The sequence below is a fragment of the Stegodyphus dumicola genome, chromosome 5 (assembly GCF_044657685.1).
Source record: "Stegodyphus dumicola isolate Sdum_Otavi_A_Nest chromosome 5, ASM4465768v1".
Classification (NCBI taxonomy): Eukaryota; Metazoa; Arthropoda; class Arachnida; order Araneae; family Eresidae; genus Stegodyphus; species Stegodyphus dumicola.
The window spans coordinates 33242310-33265041 of record NC_140772.1 but is presented as its reverse complement, the minus strand read 5'-3'; the positions used below and the strand labels follow the sequence as shown (position 1 = coordinate 33265041).

Genomic DNA, 22732 nt, shown 5'->3' with positions numbered 1-22732 from the left:
GACTTATGACTTTCGTTCTCTCAGAACAGACACTGCGATTCGGCTAATGCAGCTAATAATTTAACTGTAGACGGCTTGCTTGTTATGGCTGGAGAATGTTTAGATTTGAAGAGCAGTTGCTTTTCTAATCACAAATATTATTTCTCTCTGCAGTTATAATTAACAGAAGCTGCGCGTTCTCTGCTGAATACTTCGTTCCTCAAAAAGGCTAACAGACCTTGTAAATCCCAATTTTTGTCTTTAATTTTTCGGCTATAATCAAGAACAAATTCATTAGGAAGTAATTTCAAAATTAAAGGCGTTAAAAGATTTCCATAGGAATCAGAGTCTATTTTTAATGCTTCAAGATTTCTGATCTTTGTGATTGAGAAGTTTTCTTAATCCGTTTACATCATTAGGATTTCTAACAGGTGAAATACTTAAGAGTTGTCCTAAATGCAAATTAATTAAGATGTTCGTTTGCCCAAATCTGGAACGTAACAGTTCAAGAGCAGCTTCGTAATTATTTTCGATGAGAGCGAAACCAGAAATAGCTTTGGCGGCTGAGCCACCGAGAAAACTTTTCAAGTAAATTAATTTTTCTACTTTTGATAAATTCGAATTTTTATCAATCACATTTTCGAATTGATCTATAAATTCTAACCAGTCCGAAGGAATACCTTAAAATTTAGAGATGGTTAATTTTGGAAGATGAGTGAATTTGTTTTTTTTTCATTTTGGGATTCTGTAACGGTGAATTTTTGAGCTTATTCAATTCCTTCATCTTTTTCTTTTCACTAAATTGTCACACTTGAATTTTCTCTTCATATTCCAAAACGGATGAGATTTCGAGTTCAAATTTGTCCGCTTCGACTTTCAATTCTTGTTCTATTTGAGCGTCTAAATCACTCAAGGATTTTGATTTTTCTTTTAACTGGTCTAAAATTTCTTCTAATACATTTATATTAAACTACTGTCATCTTTACTCAGTTCGGTTTTGATGTTCTTTAATATCTTGGACACTGCGGTCTTCAATACCTTTTGTTTTGATTTCAGTTTAGCAATAAGACCATCCATTATACCAAAAATAGAAAATACAAGCTTACCTTGGCAATCTTCTCACAAAGTGCCAATCCAAAATTTAAAAACACAAATTTTTAAAAAATGAACCAGAGGTTCATGGCACTGATGCACCATGTCGCAAAAGGGGGTTTTATTTCTAAGGCAAAACTTTACTGTATCTAAAATCTTTCTATATGAAGAACATCATATCTATATCAATAATTGATCTATATTCGACAAGGTTAAGTTAAATATTTATTTACAATATGTACAGTTAATTAGTTAATTAATCAACATATGAAAAATTCTACTAATCAAAGGATATGGCTTAATGCGCCATTCCAATCTAGCATCTAACATCTAACTAACTTTTACCTGAGGTGAGGGCGCTGCTACCGCTGTATGGCATCATATTTCTCTACACTCATAAAATTTCGTTTGATCTGAATTATTTTAATATACTGTTGACATTTATATATTTTTTCATGAAGATTCAGCTAATGCTTAATCAGTTAATATTTGTATTTATAATTATATAAATAATTATAAATTCTGGATAATTATTCCTTAATTAATCCAGTCAGTAGTATGCACATGAAATATAAATCATACATAAATGTATGCACAATAATTTACATGATGAGAATAAAATTAAAAATTAATTATTAATTTTATTTTCGTCATGTTTAAAAGTACTTTAAAAGCTTTCTCTCCTTACTTAGAATTCATTCAATGTGTAAGAAAATTACAAAATGAAATTAGCCAAGCCAAAGAACACATAATTTAGAATATATGATTAAATATTTTTGAATTTTTCATCAGAATCATATTATAAATAATTCAGTAACTTGAATTATGTATGGATTATAAAAGGAATTTAAGCAAATTTGATTTTTTTTTTTTAAAAAATGGTGTCACTGTGCGATACAGAAATTGATTGATGATTTCATAACTGGATATAAGTGGTCATACTGCTCAAAGGTTTAAAAATCCATCCACCCAACACTTTTGCAAATTGAGCAGATCAGAGCATCAGTTGAAATTTTGATGCACAGGTGACTATAGCATAGTAACAAACTGACAAATGTTATAAAAGGAAAGAAGTCCTTTTTAAGAAAGTCAGGAGTGATATTGTTTCGCATGTAGCTGGAATTCCAGATTTTTTTCTGAACTCCTGTATTTCTGGATTTCTGAAATGTAGACTCTGCAAACAGTAAATCTGTTAAATTAAAATCTTTTTCCCATTTTGTTGTAGAACAAATCTGTAATTCAATGATTACATAAATTTAAAAATTTTAGGCTCTATAAAAATCAATTAGAGGTCAAATGTCTTGTCTGAGCAACTAAGTTTGACCTGTGCAAAAAAGTTGTTTTTGTAGGTTACTTTAGATAAAAATAGAAAAAACTGATATGGTAAAGTTTGGAACTGGACTATTCAGGGGAAAAAAATATGCAATATTGAAAAGACTGATTAAACTGTTTTAACTTGCTGCTGCGGACTCATTGTTCAATCTTCATTTAATTATGAGTGATATTATGTCAGAATGAAGAACTTCCTCGAACAACAATAGCTTAGATGTTGGACAGATTTATCTATTCTCATTACAGAAAATTATGTATGCTGCTTTTGGATAAGAAATACTTTGATATATATACTGCGAGTTCTAATTTAGTATTTAACGAATCAAGTCAAAAGCCATATTTGCATCAAAATATCTTGCTGATCATGTGGAATTTTAAGTTGTTAGTAAGGACAAATATAAACATAGCTATTCTCAGGAAGTTATTTTTTAAGTTATTGAAAAATCAAATAGATAGGCAACTGTGTGAATTGATGTAGGCAGGTAGGTATAAGTGTAGAGGCCACCTAATATTTAACATAAGTGAAACATGTTGTTAAGTCAGTTTGGAGTTCCTTTGTGGAGATCGGAGTCACTGCACAGCATGAAAGTTTCCCGATTTTCTTGCATAAATCTCCCAGCTTTGAAGATTTCTTGATTGACAGCTGTGGTATTAATATATAATGAACGTGTTTATAGAAGATTTCTGATGAATTTCTTATCTTATAGAGCATTTGTGGAAGAAAGGTGAAAACAAAATTATTTGAATTTCCCTATTTTGATCTCGGAAATCTTTCTCTTAGCATATTTGTCTTCCCCTTTTTTTCTTATCATTCTACTGGACACAATCATTGAAGAAAGCAAAGAAATTAAAAACCAATAATTTATCAAAATATTCATGTTATATGTTGCAGTACACCATATATACCTCATTGCCTATCCTAAATTATAAAAATTTTGCTATCCCTAAATTTTGTTGCTCGGTACTTCACTAAATTCTAAAAATTCTGCCACACTGCCTCTAGTGCCATTCCTGGTCTGATATCATTTCATATTTATTCTCAAAACTTCATACTATTAAAGAAATAAAAAATTTGTGTTTTGCTACAAAGCGTAAATATTTTGTAGCTTTTAATGTACAATCATTATAATATCATTTTAGAATTAATATCATAAGCTATAACTGCTGTAATATGTTCTTAGTGCTTTGTTAATGGACATTTTTAGCATTAAACAAAGATTTGCAATTGTAACCATGTAAATTTATTATGAATAAGGATGTCTAACTGTAATTTAATTGTTTGTAACTAACTGCCCACCCTTAGAAGTAATCTCTTCTTGTTATCATGAATTATTGTCTTTCCTTAATCCTTATTGTGGTTGCAAGATATTACATAAAAATGGGTACTTAAATATTAACCTATTGACTGTAAAGTTATTGCTAAGCAGCCTGATTTGGGGGCAATTAGATAACCATTAAGTGGCAACACACATAAGATCTGCACTTTTGTTTTATTCTTGATAAGCCATTTTTTGTATTTATGAACAGGGATATAAATTTACTGTTATTGCTGTATTTTTTTCTCATGCTTTGAAAGAAAAAGATTAAAGTTAAGATCTGTCTTATACAGAGCAGCAAGCAGTGGATTATTTACAATGTTCTTAGAGCCTGCCATAAAAAAAGTGTGTACTAACGGACATGATATAATGAGCTGAATATGGCCAACCAAACAGTTACCTACAGAAAGTCTGTACTCATAGCATTTTAAACAGAGCTTCTGGCAAAATAATAGAGGCTAACAAAGTAGTCGAACTCACTGAAAGCCTTTTTGACAGCAAAAACAAAGCTGGTGGATTGTTTATTTAATAAAGAGCCATCAGTTCCTTCAGAATTTTGTAGGAAAGATTGGAGCAACTTTGGCAGGATCTCCATAAATTTTCGTAGTTCATTGGTAATCAGCTTTTACGTTCGATGGGATAATACATAAGTACCCAAAATGTAAAAATTAACATAAAACTTTATTCCTTACAGCTAATAAGACTTAAAATAGTAATACAAAACAACTTATCATCTCTGGTGCATCAGTGGTTTATTGGAACTTTATATTAAACATTGTATATTAACTGAGTTACAACTCCAGCAGATCTACATGAAGCTGTGACACTAACTAGGCCAGACAGACAAAGTGCAACTAACTTTCAACGCTTACTAGCTGTACCTATGTTAAGCATTTGTGTTTTTTTTTTTTTTTTTTTTTGATCAGCAGCTCTCTTTCTCTAAGCAGCCACCATGGCAACAGCCAAGTTTTTGTTAATAGCCATGGTGATAACTATTTTACTTCTCAATTTATGCTACTTGCCATAAAATCTTGATAAACCTCTGGACTGAGTGAAATGAGGCATAAAAGATGGAATCACTATAAAGCTAACTTTTAGTAAAATTTAAATAAAAAGTCCTAAATCTTCTTTAAAATATATGGGATTATTATAAGTATAAAATACACTCACTTCCAAAAGTTAAGCATGGAGAGGAAAATGCTAATTTCCGGAAGCCAATCGGAATTGAAGAGGATGCAATTCGCTGCAGAGGTAGAGGGAAGTATGCAAATATGTTAGGTAACAGCCAATTGCACTTTCATGTCAAGAAATTTGCAAAAGAGGCAGTCTTATAAGAAGCCAGCTTTATGAAGGGTTACAGAAGTTTATTGTAAGTGCTGATAGAAAGTGTTTAAAACTTTCGTACAATTTGTTTTCAAGACATACGTGTTTCTATGACTTCTAGAAGACGAATGGAAGATTCTAAGCTCTGGCGTGCTGTGGGTGCATTGAAGTAGGACAGTCAATCACAGATGTTGCTCTTTTCTTTGGCATTCATCATCCTGTAATTTCATGTTTATGGAAACAATTCCAAACTACACAGACAGTTGTCCGAAGACCCGTAGCCGGTCGCCCAAGGGTTACAACCCCCCGCGGAAGATCGATATATTGCTATTGTAACCAAGCGGAATCGCAGAGCGACCTCCACATGTGGGACATCTATGGTTACAGCATCCATTGGTAAGGTGATATCTGCAGCTACTGTATGCCGAAGATGACGTATGAGTGGACTGTACACCCGGGTACCTCGAGTTTGTGATCCATCCAATCAAGAGGGGTACGATTACGGTGGTGCCGGGAACATGTCAATTGGAATATGTCTGACTGGGGCAATGTCATGTTTACTGATGAGTTAAGATTTGCTCTGGAGCCAGATGACAAGTGTATAAGGATGTGGCGTGAACAACGAACACACAATCAGTCCCAAAACATCACTGAAGATCACGCATTCCGAAGCGGAAGCATTATGTTGTAGGCAGGGATTTCATTAGGATACCGTACCGACCTGCACATCTTTAAACAGGGTTCTTTGACAGCTGTCCGGTATCCAGATGAAGTCCTAGAACCCATTGTATGCTGCAGCAGTTGGCCCTACTTTTGTTTTAATGGACGATAACACACGTCCCCATAGAGCTGACATCGTCGATGGCTACCTGGAGAGTGAAGGGATTGCGCGTATGGCATGGACAGTGTATTCGCCCAACCTTAATCCCATTGAAAATCTTCGGGATGCTCTCAGCCGTGCTGTATCTTCATGTTTTCCACCTCCAGCCACTCTTATTGAGCTGGAAACTGCTCTACAAGAAGAATGGCGATTGCTTAATTATGCAGTGGTTGACCACCTAATTGAAAGCAGGGTTCGTAGCAGTCCTTATAAGTGCTTATAAGTCCTTATATTTGAAAATAAAATATAAAGGCCCTTATAGGTGCTTACTTTTTCTTTAAAGCCCTTATTTTTTTGTTTTTAGTGCTTATTTTTTTTGCTTTTAGTGCTTTTTTTTTTTTTTTAATGAACGTGCTATTTTTTCCCGTACCAAAGCCAAAACTAAATAAACAACTTTTCTTCCTAACATGGAATGTCAGATGGTGAATCATACTCCCGGAAATAGCTTTTCCCCCTTTCTCTGCATTATCATAACCTTTGGTCTGCACGAAGAGTACAGACAGGTGCCCGTCGTTCTATTAGTAAAAGAATCGCGAAAGCATTAGAAAATTCCGGTCCATTTGCCATTCTTTTCCTCCCACCCAAATACTACCCATGTTTGAATTTCTATAAAGATCTTAATAATTTGCATTCTCGTTCCGCTTGGTCAGTTCATATTCGTGTTTATTATGATCGTTATGCTTATATTCTGAGAATATGCATGAATGTTTATAATAACATAGTTGCAATAACTGCTGAAGTATAGTAAACTTCCAAAAATGGTTGTGTTTTAACACAGATTAGCTTTCTAAAGAATATTATTCGGAATGGCTTAAATAAAGGGAAAGTAATCGAATAGTCAAAATAATTTCATTTTTTGGGCCAATACATTATACAGTACGAAGATTGGGAGGTTCTCTCCTTTCTCCGCAAAATCTCGAATATTGAAACTGTTACAGTTCCCTGCAAAACAAGCAACGGACTTTTTTTTTTTTTTTGTCACTTTCCAATCTGGATTGAATAGAACTAAAAGTTCTGCGGTCTACCAACCCAAGCGAAGAATGATTCTGTTCTGGAAATTTAACACCGTCTATTGAAAATTAGAATGAAAAACACCCCAGTTATTTAGTTCTTTATTCTTCCAATACCGGCAGCTGTTGATTCCGATTGCATAATATCACGCAAGAATTACCGCGCATGTATTGCACAATAATGTTTGCGATATTTTGCCGAGATAATTAATTTTGATGTTCTATCCGAATCTATTTGTTTATGAACACTTAAAAGAGTTTTACTGTGCTTGCTAAGCAGAATATTTTTCAGTTCCATTGGTTTTATATGATGCACATATGGAAATGTCAAAGCATTTATTTAGCGGAAAAATCTAAAGAGCGGCTACAGTCTACTCCCCTCCGCTCCTCTTTTTCAAGTTACGCTCGACTGTCCAAATATTCGCCAATTTCCAAGTGTGCAGGTTAGTTAAGCTTTTACTGTTAAAGGATGACTGCATGAAGCAAATTTCTGATTTCAGAAATGTTCCTCTTGTTTACTTAAATTACTTTGCTCGCAGTATCTGTTAAGGGAAAACTGATATACAATGAAAATTTAGAAAATGTTCAGAATTTAGATTTAAATTATTTAAATATCAATATGAGTGGAAAAATAAATTTTATTTATTATTAGGTTCCAAGCAAATACAATAAATATACCTTATTATTATTTATGTTCTCTATTTTGAACTGAAATTTCATCATTAAATTTTGTAATATAGTTTAGTTCTGCATAGTTTTTTTTTTCTCTCATTGTAAACTAGCTCTGTAAATTGAACTGTTATAAAAAAAAAAAAAAAAGTAATTATTTTCCATGGTTGAGGTAATGCTTATTCTCTCTTAATAAATACTGCATTTTTCATATTTTAAATTACAAGTCTAGTTTTTAAGGTTATGCAGTTGTGTATAATGTAATTAGACAGGTGCTTATTTTTTTCTTAAAATGTGCTTGAAAAGTGCTTATAGGTGCTTATTTTTTAAACTAAAATGTGGCTATGAACCCTGTGAAAGCATGGTCACAAAGTGTAAACTTTGTATACAGATGAGGGGGGGGGGATCACATACCCTATTAATGTCCTTTTTTTTTTTTTTTTTTTCCCATTTTATGCTGTTTATTTTCACTTTATACATAATTCTGCTTAAGTCTCCAGTATGTCATTATCTGATAACTTACAAAAATTTAATATTGTTTTCATTTCTGTATATAATTATTGATTTTGTTTTATGCATAAATATATATGCTACTTTCCTGCCAAATTTTGTGTCAATCAAAGCAGTATTTGTTGATTTTTTGCATTTTACATCTTCGTGCTTAACTTTTAGAAGTGAGTGTATAAACATTTCAGGAAATTTTATAATTTAATGCTAATTACTTGAAAAAATTATGAAGTTGATTTTATAAATATTAGATTAGATTTAATAATAATGCATTCTACTTATAGATTTGTTTTATTCTTACAAAGTACAAAAGTGAAATTCAGCCATAGATAATTTCTTTAATTTACTCAGTTCCTATTTGCTAAATAGGAAACTCAGCACAACAGCCTTAGTGGGCCATGGCCTTTAGTGCCCCAAAATCGGCTTTATTGACCTTGGGCCCCGAAGTGCATCAGTGTATGCCCTGAGCAAGTCGTCAGCTTGTCTTAGGAGACCTTGTGTTTAGTTCCCGAGCAAAGTTGGTATTCATTTTATCGACCCACTAGGGGAATGAAAGGCTGAATCAACCTTGCCCAGCCCAGGGATCGAACCCCGGACCTGTGGTGCAGCTGTGCGATGCGCTAGCCACTTTGCCACTGGGCAATTGTTCCTTTTTGCTGATAGGTCCTTAATTATTTTTATTGATGATCCTTAAAAGTACTTAATTTCCACATGCAGAAATATGTATGAACCCTTAATGCACTCCTCTGGAAATTAATATGGAGGAGTTGAAGTTTCTTAAGTTTAGAATTTTGTTTTGATCATTTATTTATATTCTCTGTTGAAGAGATAATGTGTATTTGTTATTAAATTGCAGTGTTTGTTTATTTATTAATTTTTTTACTAGTGTTAGTTCTTTATGTTTGTAAAAGCAAACTATTTTACTTCTTGTATGTTTTGTTTAATCACACAAGATTTAGTTAAGGGTCTGTAAAATTATACTATGAAATTTTAAAATATATATCTGTGAATTGTTTTTTGTAAGTATTTCTATAGATAATTTTTCTCACTGTTTTCATTAGATTTGCCTCAGTTTAAACAGTTTGAAGTTTACATTAATATTGACTTTTTCCCCTTCTTTTTTTAGAGTAGAAATGCAAGTGAAGAGGAATTAAAAGAACAAGAAAAGAGAATCTTCAATATTTATAAACGGCAACTGTCAATTCCATTGATTGGTAATAAATGATCAACATTGAAAAATTTGTTTTCTGAAACTCCTTTTTCTCCCCCCCTCCTTTTTTTTTTACTGAAAATCTTTGAAGTAACCAGAATATGCAACACTAAAATCTTGTTAAAAGAACATAATTCTGCAATTATTGCATGAGCAGTTTTCAGATCATATTCTCAGCCATTATACTTTACACAAATTCAGTGAGGTGAAATTACAAACAATAGTTTTTATTTCAGCAGAGAAGCATCCTTTTATTTCATTGCACATGCTTCCGGATATCCACTGTCTAGATAAGATCCTTCTGGCATTGTTTTTCTTACATGCAAAGAAACTGTTGTTAATTTTGACAATATGATTGGTTCCTCCAATTTGGCTTTTAGTAACTTTGACCAAATGTTGCGCAATCCTCCCTCAGAAAGATGTTCCAGTCAGTTGTAGTATTACAAATATTTAACTGTTTCTGACGTTACTTGATTGATATCATTTTTTAGTACTGTTCTGTTATCAGGACCTGATCCAGAAATGTATGATGTATGCATGCGTGTATGTATGGATGTGTGTGTTTATGTATGCATGTGTATATATGTGTATAGCATATACACATATATGCACATGCAATACATACACACGCACATACATTCATAAATTTCTGAATCCAGCTCCGATAACAGAACAGTATCCATTTTTTTCCCAGCCAGTAATAGATAAAACATAATGTGGTCAGAAAAGAAGTTTTTAGAAATTTTTTATCTATAATGTATGTTCATTGTAAAATTTCATTCCAGAAGTCAACCGAAGTCGCGAGCTCTCTGTCGCTCTTCCTTCAGAGGGTCTCACCAGGATAACATACCTGCGAGGCGGCCCACCATCTACGCTGGTACTCAATAAACCTAGCATTGGACCCGAAAGTCTAACACGTCCCTCTTGTCGTCATGATGCGACCGGGAAATCTACTAGGCACCTCAATGTGGGTACGAGACCACTTGGGATTTCAAAAAATTTTCAATTCAAGTTCAAAGTTTTTCTGTGCTTCCACGCCACTCTGTTGCGTGCAGCACAGGGAAGGAAGGCGAACCTCCCTCCCCGAGTTTCACCAATGTTTTTTGCCAGATGAATCTGATCATCGGTAATGATCCTTCCGCAGATTTACCTACGGAAACCTTGTTGCGACTTTTACTTCCTCTAAATGATCAAGTTTGGTCATCTTTATGGCACGCCGACGCGACCCAAAAGCCACTTCGAGAGCCAGTCCGAAGACCTCACTAAATCATTCAGTCAGTAGTAGCGACGGGCGGTGTGTACAAAGGGCAGGGACATAATCAACATGCTTAGTAATATTGACATTATTATTATACAACATTCATGCTATAAGCTTATGATTCATGCTTACTGGGAATTCCTCGTTCAAGGGGAACGATTACAAGCCCCTATCCCCAGCACAAAGAAGGTTAAAAATTGTGCATATGAAATAAAAGAGGGAGCCGTCTGGACCCGGCTCCCAGCGCGTTTCCAAGGTGTGTGCTATGAAATGGTGGATTCAAGTTGCTCGCAGCGCGAACGTTCTATGAACATAAAAAAGCTACCTGGTTGATCCTGTTGCTGAAAGTCACTGAACACTGGTAGTTTGGTCCGAGGTTCGAATCCCGCGAACGGGCTGGCTGCATGGGTGTTTTCAGGGTTTTCCCCATGTGTAACGTGTATACGAGCCAGTTTCCCTTAAAAAGTCCTCCATGAAGGCATCCCTTCCCTTTGGCAGGTAGCACAAGTGGGCTTTGCCATAATTAAATAAACCAAACTAATCTTGAAAGAACAGAACAGGTTCTTTTTCAGTGGATGGCTTATTAAAAGTAAACAAATTTGCTAATGAAATATAAATTTAAAAAATCATATTGAATATCTTTGTTGTGAATAATTAAACATTAGAATCTAACTTTAAAAAACAGAAAACACACACACAAAAAGTAAAGGTTGCCATAATTAAAACTCCTAAGATCACATGTATAGGTGATTTATTGCAGTTGCTTTGAAATTACCATTTTTTATTTTAAATATGTTGAGAGCTCTCAGAATTTGAATATTATTATTAGTTTTAAATCATTCTCTGTTTTGTCAAACATTTGGTAGCAGTGCCATCTAGAATTACCAAATTTTGAATGCATGTCTTTCACCTTGAAATCCAAATTTTTAATTTTTATTTATTTATTTATTTATTTTTTAAAATATATTTCGTGTTTTGTATGAAGTAAATGAATTTTTGGTTATCAAACTCAGCTATTTAAAAGCAGTGTGTTGTTAATGATGTTGATATAAAGCATTTTTATTTTCCACATGCCAGTGTGTTGCCATTTGGCAGAGTGTAAAACATGTATCTTTGAAGTTTAATCAACAAACTTAGTTAATTAAGAGCAGTGTGTTTCAGCTGCTCAAAGTGAAATACTTCTATTTTCCATCTACCTGCTAATGTTTTGCCATTTGGAAAATCATAAAATATTTAATTTGTTATTAATTAATAAACTGATTTAAATGCAATATGCAGTTTTGAATAATATGTTTTTACTTTTTAATCCGATTGTTTAAATAAAATTACATTTAATTCATTCTAACTGCAGTTTTGTAATTTAACTTGGGTAACTCTGAAAATTTTGAGACAGGGACAGACAATATGTGTTTAAAAAGTAATTCTGTTTTAGACATGTAAATTTAAACTCTTTTATGTCCACAGACAATAATTTGCAAATTATCTGTCATAGAATAAATTTTGAAAGTTGTGCTGTGATTTTCTATGAAATGGGGCAAAATCAAAGAGAATGCCTTTAATTTCTACATGGAAATGAAGCTTCATCTCATGCCACAGGTGATTTATAGCATTTTATAAAAGTTAAAATTATCTTCTTGCTGAGGAGTCTACAGGAATCCTTTGTCGGCTGTAGTCCCAGAATATGTATCAGCTATACAAAAAATGTTGACTAATGATAATTGCTGTATCAATTAAATGATACAGAAAGAATTAGATCCACAGCTGTATATAAAATTATTCATGAAGTATTTCATATGAAAATATTAGTTTGTCATTAAAACCAATGTAAACCAGAATGCGTCAGAATCAATAAAGAAATCTTAAAATTACATAATTATGGTGGAAACAGTATTATTGTTTGTAGTATCAGAACTAGTGATGAACCATACATACCATTTTTTGACATTCCAGCACATCAAGAATTAAAAGTATGGGTCTTTGAAGATGACCTTTAACTAACAATAGTGAAAAGACAATGAACAGTGAAAAAAGTAGCATATGCGATTTTCTTCTGAAATATAGGACTGGTCAAAGCCGTCAAGTTAAAGGGACAGAAAACAATTACAGCTAATTGGTACACCCTTATATGTCTTCTAGAAATTCTTCGAGAGGTGAATATTAGGGAATTCATGTTTCACAGTGAAAATGCATTTTCTCATTTAGCAAGACTGACTATAAAATTTCTTAAACAAAAATACATCAAAGGCATAGATCATCTTTCCTGTCACACACTTATCTTGTTATGTGTGGCCTTGAGATAGTATTTTTAATCTAAAACAAAATTTACAAGCCTGTCATTTTTATTCCAGAGGTGCAACTTTTGAAGCTATATAAGCACGTTATTCATAAATTCCAAGAAGTGGATAGTTTGAAGCATTTGTTTTTGGAAAATTTGCTTACAAAAGTGCATTGATGTTGAAAGAAACTACTTTGAACACAACTAAGATTTGTTAAGTTCCATCTTGCACCATTTAGCTGTATTTCAAAAATTTCAGAGTGACTCTTAGGAAAGGTTTTCCTAAAGCCATATAGTATGTAATGGGAATAGAATTCCGTTTTTCATTTTTTAGCCTTTTACTTTTTTTCAAGTCAGATACTTTGTAAGGTATATTACTTTAATAGGATTACTGTTGTTCTGATCTTTAATAGGATTACTGATAATGTGTGTATTACTGTTGTTCGTATTGCTGTAATATGAAAATTTCAAATATGGCTCTCTTGGACAGCCGACAAGCACTTAGACAGTCCGATCTATACTATACCTTGTAATGATGTCATGTAAAGCTCCTTTCTGGATTTATTTCATGATTCTTGAAGAAGGATTCTTTGGACTCTCATGCATAGGTAGAGAGAAAAAAGGAATTTTACTGTACAAATATGAATGTCATGAAACAGCCATTGTGTCCTCTATCATCAAATTTTTCAACATAAACGAAATAAAAGTAAAATGAAACAATTGATATTTGAGCTAATATCAGTTCTGTTAATATATACTGAAAAACAGAATAGCATACCAAAAATAGTATGAATATAGTTGAGATGATCTAAAGGAAAGAAATAAGTTGATCCAAATTTTATGTCCGTATTTGATTGTTTAACAAAAGGTGATTTTGTGTTTAGAAAAATAAAATCTTTTAAAAAATTTTCCTTTATTCCAATCCTTTTTGGAGCATAATTAAAAGTAGTTATCATATTAAAGAAATTATATTGTCAACTCCAGTATTAGTAAAAGCTCTTTGTGTGATTTATGTTGCATCTAAAGTCTAGACTGCAATGATTGATTATATTAATGTGATCAAAAAGGCAGTATTTTTGGTTTCTCTAAACCATCATTTAATATTTCTATGAAATTGCAGTAGCTGGACTCATTAAAATAATTACATATTTTACATTTTTTGCCATTGCTATATTTTTATTGTGTTATAATTGATATCCGTGTATTTACTGATTATAGGTATGGATAAAACATATGAAGAATTTAGAGAAAAATTTGATGAAACTTCTTATCCTGATATTGCTGAAATAGATTATGCATACAAGAAAGCATTAAAAAAATTAAACAGCATACAGCAATATGAAGAAGCCCTGGTATGAATCGTTTATATTTTGCAATATGTTTAACTATTATACTTTAATATTTATGATTGTGAGCTTATTAATTTTAACTGATAATGTATTTCATCATCATTGCTATGTAAATAATATATTTTTTGCATATTTTGGAAAGGAAAGCTACTTGCTTCAGTGATAATGACAATATCACTGAAGCAAGTACTATATAATTAGTATATACCCTGATATACTATATAATTAGTATATACACTGGTGGCCAAAATTGTGGACACTTTTGGAAATTTTTATGTTTTTGAACTTTGTATGCTTATAGAAAACGTTACGTTTCACAAAATGCAAACTTGTATATATCATTTTAAAGAAAATTTATTACTAAATTCAATACAAAACACAAAATTCAGTTATTTGCAACACAAAAAAAGTTAAACGATAATAGTTATCGATATACATTAGATAGTGATGATTGCAGTGAGTTATCAGTACTTAGTAGGATACCCTTTATTTTTGATTACAGCTTCACATTGATGTTTCATTGAGCTGACAAGAGTTTTAAGCTCTTCTTTCGTTATTACATGATGCCAGGAAACAATTATAGTCTCAATTAGTTCCCTTTTATTTGATGGGCGCCTCATTCGGACAAGTCTTTTCAAACGGTGCTACAAATTTTTGATAGGATTGAGGTCAGGACTGTTTCCTGGCCATGACAACAATTTAATGCTCTTTGTACGAAACCACTCTTTTGATATTTTGGCCATGTGGCAAGGAACAGAATCCTGCTGAAAAATAAACGAAGCATTGTTGGGAAAGAGATCTCTGATGGAAGGTAGAAATTTTGGTTCTAGAATAGTGTCAATGTATTTTCTGGCATTCAGTGTCCCATCGATGACATGAAGGCGACCAATATCATCTGCTGACATGCATGACAAATCGTGACACTAACTGGGATTCTTCACAGTTGCTTGAATGCAGTCTGATGTAGCTCTTCTCCTATTCTACGTCTTACATATTTTCGCCCATCACTACCGAATAACAGTATCTTAGTTTCATCACTCCATATAACTTGTGACCACTGATCATCTGTTCAATTAATGTGTTTCTTTGCCCACTGTAGTCTTTTTTTTCGTTGCTGAAAATTAAGATAAGGCTTTTTTCGTGGAATTCTACCTCTCAGTCCAACATCTGTTAATCTTCTCCTGATTGTTCTTGAACTGACAGAAATACTAGCATCATTCAGATCACTTCTGATGGCCGCTGATGACATTTTTCTATCTTGGAGACATAGTCCTTTTATTCTTCTGTCATTCTTCTGTCATCAATAGATGTGGTGCACCTTTTTCGGCCTTTTCCTTCTTTGTTTTTTATTGAATTTGTCTCCTGATATCGTAACCAAAACTTTCGGACTCCAGATGTAGTCACTGAACCACCCACCTGTCTTGCAATTTCAGCATAGGAAAGACCACTTTCTCGTAACTCAATAATATTACATCTCTTTCTAGGTGTCCAATCTACTATTTTATTGATGTCATTGCTTCTTGACTAAATATTAAAAATTTTTACAAAAATTTCTACTTGTACAGAACAAAGCAAAATAATGAATTGTTTCAAGTGTAAACATGATGTCAGCTTCTACTGGCAGTTACTAACATTTGATGGGTTCTCAGAACAAGAACAGTGATTGGCCAGGAAAGCTAGACATTACAAACCACTTCATAACTGTGTTTTTTATTTATATTAAAGTACATATAACTTTTTTTTGTATTGCAAATAATTGAATTTTGTGTCTTGTATTGAATTCAGTAATAAATTCTCTTTAAAATGATATATACAAGTTTGCATTTTGCGAAACGTAACATTTTCTATAAGCATACAAAGTTCTAAAAACATAAAAATTTACAAAAGTGTCCACTATTTTGGCAACCCCTGTATAGATAGATGGTATATATAGATTCAATATTTTTTTATTATCCTCACTGCCAGTTTCAGAAAAATGACAGAATGCCCATGCTTTGAGTGTTACCCCACCTTAAGTTTACATGCAAGAATAGTCAACCCATGCACACATTTGCATCTACATACATGCACGCATTTGCATGTACGTAGATTTATATGTTTTATATTTAACCATAATTTTGTTGAATATTACCCACTGGCTGTAAAAGTTAAATATTAGCCTCAAAAAGTCTTTTTTCGTTTTTTAATTTCTTGCTTCTCATGAAATGCTTCCCTTTTTTTTATTATTATTATTAACAGAACAATACATATGGGCTATAAAATTAGCCAAACAAATATTTTTCCTAACTTCACAGTTACAAATGAGATGGTGACTTTTTGTTGGGTTGTGGATAATTTAAAGTGCCAAAGATTCTTATATGTTGTTTTCTTTTGAGTTTTTAATAATTTTTTGGAACTAATTTTCAGAATGTCTTTATTTTCAGATGACTTCTGAAGCGCCTCATTATGAAGAATATAAAGCTTACATCCAGTATGAAAAAGGAGAGTCGGAACCCATTCGCGTTCAAAATTTGTACGAGCGAGCTCTAATAGAAAATTGTCTTAAAGACGAATTATGGTTGGAGTATACAAAGTTTATGGTAATTTTTATTTGTGTAATTAATTTCAGTAAATTTTCTGTATTTGCCAAAAGTATATTAGCTCTTCTTCTTCTTCTTCTTTTTTTTTTTTTAAAGTTCTTTGGAGAAATTTCTCGTTATACAATAGAGATAAATTTAGATTGAATTTTTGTATCGGTTGTTTCTGCTTTATATAAAACTTTAGTTAATGTTATTTTCATTTAATTTTGTTAGATTTTCAAATTTTCTGTCATTTATTATCTGTAATATTTTAATAGAATTGAAGTATATATTTAATAATATGTTTTTTAAATGCTTTCACAGGATTACAATGTAAAAATTCGAGATATGTCTCTTCCTGTTTATGAACGAGCAGTGCGAAATTGCCCTTGGTGTGTGCAGTTGTGGGTCAGTTATGGAAGAACCTTGGAACGCTATGAAGAACCCCATGAAAAAATAGTTGGTATGTTAAATTTTGTGCCATTTTTTTTTTATCTTTATTATAAATAGCTTGCATTTTGTTTTCCAGACTATTGAAATGTCACTTTGAGTTGCATTCTGCAAAATGAATAGTACTTATAGAATGCTTATAAATCTATAAAGTTCCAGTATTGATTAAAGAAAGTCTGGGTTCATAAGAAAAACTTCTGTAATATTTCTCCTTCCAATAAGGTTTTCCTAGTGGATATTGAAATCTAATTCCTATTTTACATGATTATTTTCCTTTTGCTGTTTTTAGGATCAGTTTGGGTGATTAAGATGATAAAAATTTCTTAATTATTAGTTGAAATGTTAACTGGATAAAGAGCCTTATAATCTATAGCCTGTTTTGTGAATGAATAAGGAACAAGTTGATAAGAGCTTTATATTAATAATTAAAAAAAAAAACTATAAATCTTCAATGGAATCATAACTGAAAACATTGCAATTTTTATGTTTATTTGGAAATAAATAGCAATTATTTTATTAGATAGAATCAGTATGAAATGAACATTTTGTTTTAACAAGCAAGCAATTATTATCTTTGTTTTAGTTGAAACACTTTTTTCATTCTACATGCTGCTTTGATCAGTAACTGAGACCAACAATCTGAAGAGAAAATCTATTTTTATTTTATAGTTTCACATCTGTTTTTAATACTTATTTTAAGGAATGTGACATGAATAGTTTTTTTTTTTTCTTTAAATTGATTTAATAGTTATTCTAATTCATAGTAAATGAGGATGTTTACAATATGATCTACTAATATTTCAGGTATTGTTACTTTATTTACAGAGTGTTTGCTTTTAAACTGGCGGTACTCAGAGCCATCTGTTGCTCGATCCATCAACTGTAATGCCACCAAATTTGGTAGGGGACTATCGATAATGTGTGTGGGGGAATTAGTTATCAAAATCTGAAAGTTGCTGATAGGAGATAATGTTGTACTGTTCTAGTCCACCCAACTCAATAACAAAGAAGAAATTTTAGTGCAGCAAAAGACCTACTCCAAAGGGTTACATAGATGATATTTCTGTGCGCTTTATTCAATTAAAGCATTTCCTCAGCAAGGGCATGAACCTCTTTCACTGTGACCACCCTTCTCGTGGATCACACATTGCATCTTGTGCACTACATTCTCGATAGCCTAATGTTGTAACATGTCACCAGAAGTACTCAGCCCAGCCTGCAATATGTTGTCCTCTATGATCATCAAGTTCGGGATCCCAACAAGACTGGGATTCCAACCAAGTGGGGGAAAGGCGCATCCTGCAATATGTTGAGCTCTATGTCATCAAGTTTGTGATCCCAACAAGACCTTGAAATATAAGTAACCCCACAGGAAAAATTCATATGGGATCAGATCCAGGGATTGAGGGGCCATAGAAGTGGGAGAAAAAGTGATTTATGAGCCTTTCTGCTGTAAAGTAATGGTGCAGCAGCCGCTATACTGATAAACAAATGTGTGGTGGTACTCCATTCTGCATAAAAGTTACCTGATTCAGGACCTGTATCTGAAGTTTTGGAATGGCAAAACTAGTCAGCATATCATGATACCTTTGTAAGATAAAAGTAGAGATCTGTTATCCTGTTGGAGTATTGCTTTAAAAAAAGAATAGTCTAATGATGAAATTTGCTATGAAGACACACCAAACAGTTCCTTTTGGTGAATGTAATGGGATTTCCTGACCTGTATGGGGTTGTTTGGATGCCCAAATTGGAGAACTGCGAGTGTTAACATGTTGAGCGCTAAGCGTATTTCTTAGGCAATCTCGTTCAGGCCACGCGCGCCGCTTAAAAGCGCTGGCATTGTAGGGCCAGCGATTCTTATCGCAGTAGAAGATAGTTTACGTTTGCAACGGGATTCCTATAGGCATTCATTCAACACGTTACACTCCAAGTCTGTTTTGTAAATAGTTACATTCTCTGCAAAGATATTACGAAGCAGAAAATTAGCATTACTGAAGTCCGGAAAGAATTAGCGCTATCCCTTACAAGTTGTGAAAAAGAAGATATTCCATCGAACAGAAATGTAAGAATATCTAAAAAATGACAGCATAAACTCCAAAGAAAACCGGAAAAAGCTTCTGAAGTACGGAAACATTGTAAATTATGATAAAAATGCAACTGAAGCTGGTAGAGTAATGGCCAGAAAAAAGACTAAGACAGTTGTCACAATTTGTAATAGCTCTAATGGAGAACTGTTTTTATGCTTACAGTGTTTCAGTGAAATCCATTAGTCCTGTAATGAATCAAAATTAAGTAAATTTTAAATAATTTTTCTGTAATTCCATAAAACAGTGTAAATTCTATAGTTATATATCATGTTACACCCTGTCAGCCAGCGATGGTCGACGCGGCCTAAACGGAAAGTCTAGTGTCAGCCACAGATGGCTGAAATGGCGCTCAACGTGTTAACAGGCCCATTTAGGTGAAATTAGGTCTCATCTCCCTATAGAATTCTCCATGGCCAAGCAAGCACCGTTGATCTCCATGATGGCAAAAAATATGAGAGCAAATGCCACCCATTTATCATAATCGTTGTCTTTTAATGCCTGTTTCCATAAACCTTATTGTCATGCTACTGCCAACAGTGCTCCCATGGGTGTTGTCAAGGATTGCAATAGCAATACGAACTGTCTGCTGTGATGCCAGTTTCTGCACTCAACCAGGCTGAATTGCTAAGGATCCTGTTTCTTCGAACTTCTGAATCAGGTCTTTCAAGGAATTAATTGACAGCCTTTACATAGGATTTTACACTTATAAAGAGCAGCAGCTGCATTCAATTGGTGAAGATAAAACAACTTCACAAGTAATGCATGCTGAAGTAAAGTAATATGCATATTGAACTCAGCTGACATACAGCTCAGTGTACTTAGGAGTTTTTTTTCCATATCTTTATACATTTATGTAACTATGCATTTGCATTTCAAATTTAACCTGCATTTGATGCAGATTTTCTGTTTTGTAGACTAGAAGTGATCACATCATTCCTTATTGGAAACATTTTGAGCTAATTTTTTTCGCATGTTGTCATTTAGCCCCCCCCCCTTATCAAATTAATTGCATTCTAGCTGATAGATTGAGCTACAGGTGGCTTTGAGTAGTGTCTGCTTTAAAAAGGAAGACCCTGTATTAAGCTAGAGGGTCATTTGTTGGCTGCATATCAATTGCTATTTGGTTATTTGGTAAGGCTATCAACCTGAGGGAAAGGGTGCATTTTGGAAAATTTTCTAAGGTATATACCATTTATATTTACTTGGAACAGTATGCCGAGTCTATCTCATATGCAGTTAATCAATAAAACTGCCATTATTTGTTTTTCCCCTGCCTTTAAAGCAATTTTTTCATTTGTAAATTCTTCTTTGATTTTAAATCATTGCACTTATAAAATTCAAGATGGATATATTGTAATTTTTTTCATTGCAAAAAAGAAACCATTTGTCTTCAAAATGTATTATATATCTTGCATTATTCAAATTTCTAGATAATTTCAGCATGGTATTTTTTTAAAATCGTTTATTAAGCTGAAATTTCTCATTCCACCATCTGGTTTTCCTGTGCTTTCTTATTAAAAAAACTCATTGTTTTCACCTGCAATCCAGTTGAATAATCATCTTAGCTGGTATATTGATATGAAGTTGTAAACAGTGATTTCTGCAATGTAATTCATCTCTGTTAAATAACCTTTTAGACAATTACTTAATCTTTGTAATAGATGAATATATATTGTATGCTATATTAATTAGACACTTTTTTTCCATTCAGTGTATTGTAAGATTTTTAATTTTATTTTGAAGAAATGATATTCATTATGAATAATGTGCTGTTATAAATTCCTTTTTCAGAATGAAATTTTTTTGAAAATTTTACATTTCTTTCCATACTGCTTTTTTGAATTGTTTAGATGTATATTTCCTTTGTATGTTTCATAAGTAAGGCATAAGTAAGGTTTGTATGCAATAAGTAAGGTAAATTTAATACTTGGTATGATCTCTCTCGACAGTGCACTAACCGCGATACACTAAGAGACTCTTCGATGCACTCGACGACCAACCCGGCACTAGACTTCGAGATACTCGCTCAATGACTGACTATCAGCCTGCTAGATGCTAGAAGAGCCTTAACACAAGATAAGCCAAATTCAGGAGCTGTGAGGGACACTGTGGTGTATGTTTGTGTTGATGCAGTGAGTAACAAAGACAAATCAGACAAGTGATACAAGAAAAATTTAAACAATACATGAGAAAGTAGCATAAATAAATACAAAGCTATATGCAATAAATGACACAGTATGCACAATAAAATGACATAAAATACCAATTACAAATTGAAATACAAGTTCACAATATGAAATGCATAATAAAATTACTAACATATATACAAAGCAGCGAGATAACTTAAGTAGGAAAATTCAAGTCCCGAGTGAGGTGGGCCGCAAGTGGTCTATAAATGGAGTCCTCCTCAAGAACAATATATTTACACACATTAAGGTCTCCCATGTGCCTACATCCTGTGCTTTTTTGAAGAAATTTGCATTTATTCTGTGCAAGTACTCCTCTACTATCTCAAGTTTCAAGTCCTTGTGGAGCGTCTGATTTGATCACTCACTGACTGTGGTCTAGCAGGGTTTATATAGCTTTTGGCTTGTGTTCGAGAACATTCTGGACTAAACCGGTAAAAATTAATTCCAGAAAGTTCTCCAACCATCCATTGTATATCACCAATTTTGTCGCCAAATGTAGCAACCCTGGCTTCCCTTGCCATTTTATGGCAACCCTAAGCCTTCTTTGCGGGGAAGCTATCTAAAACTGCGCCTGTATATTTCGTAGCAATACTAATAATTTTTTATGTTCTGTGAAATACTGGCCACATTCTGACATGATTTTATAGAAAGTGCTCACTCTGAGAAGTTTAATTTTTTTAACTGTGCAAATTTCTGCATTATTTTTATTATAGGTGTTTTTGAAACTGCTTTGAGCATGGGTTTTGCAAAAGCAGAAGACTTCAAAGAATTATGGCTATCATACTTGGATTACCTAAGACGAAGGATAAGCACAGAGAATATTGAGAATAATGGTGAGTTTTGTTTATATTTATTCAGTAAAAAACAGGTAGTTCTATGCCAGTCAGTTAGGTAGTTAATATCTTTATATATAATATGTGTTATATATATATATCTTAATATATAATATGTGTTTTTTTTTTCAGAAAATGTTACTGGCTTAAATGAAGTATGTGATGTCTTTGACAGAGCTGTTACACAAATGCAGCACTGTACGTAAGCATAAATTTTCTAAAACTTATTATTATTATTATTACTTTTTATACATGTTTTTTGTAATCTAAGTAACATAAATTTATCACTGTCCTTTATATTTTTCTTTCCGAGATATAATACGAATAACATAAGAAACAGTTAGTTTTTTAATGTTTCATAACATCAGTAATTGCTTTAAAAGTGTATTACAGAAGGACTTTGACAATTCCGGAT

General features: G+C 32.8%; 1 protein-coding gene across 1 annotated transcript in view; it reads left to right on the top strand.

Annotated features, from left to right (window-relative positions):
- The window catches only part of LOC118185673 (spliceosome associated factor 3, U4/U6 recycling protein-like), an 80303-nt gene that overhangs the window by 19394 nt on the left and 38177 nt on the right, over positions 1-22732 (top strand). Inside the window, exons 5-10 of the mRNA XM_085816548.1 lie at positions 9235-9322; positions 14070-14203; positions 16624-16779; positions 17083-17221; positions 22198-22317; positions 22450-22515. Coding sequence (XP_085672674.1) covers positions 9235-9322; positions 14070-14203; positions 16624-16779; positions 17083-17221; positions 22198-22317; positions 22450-22515 — 703 coding nt within the window. The remainder of the gene's footprint in view (positions 1-9234; positions 9323-14069; positions 14204-16623; positions 16780-17082; positions 17222-22197; positions 22318-22449; positions 22516-22732) is intronic.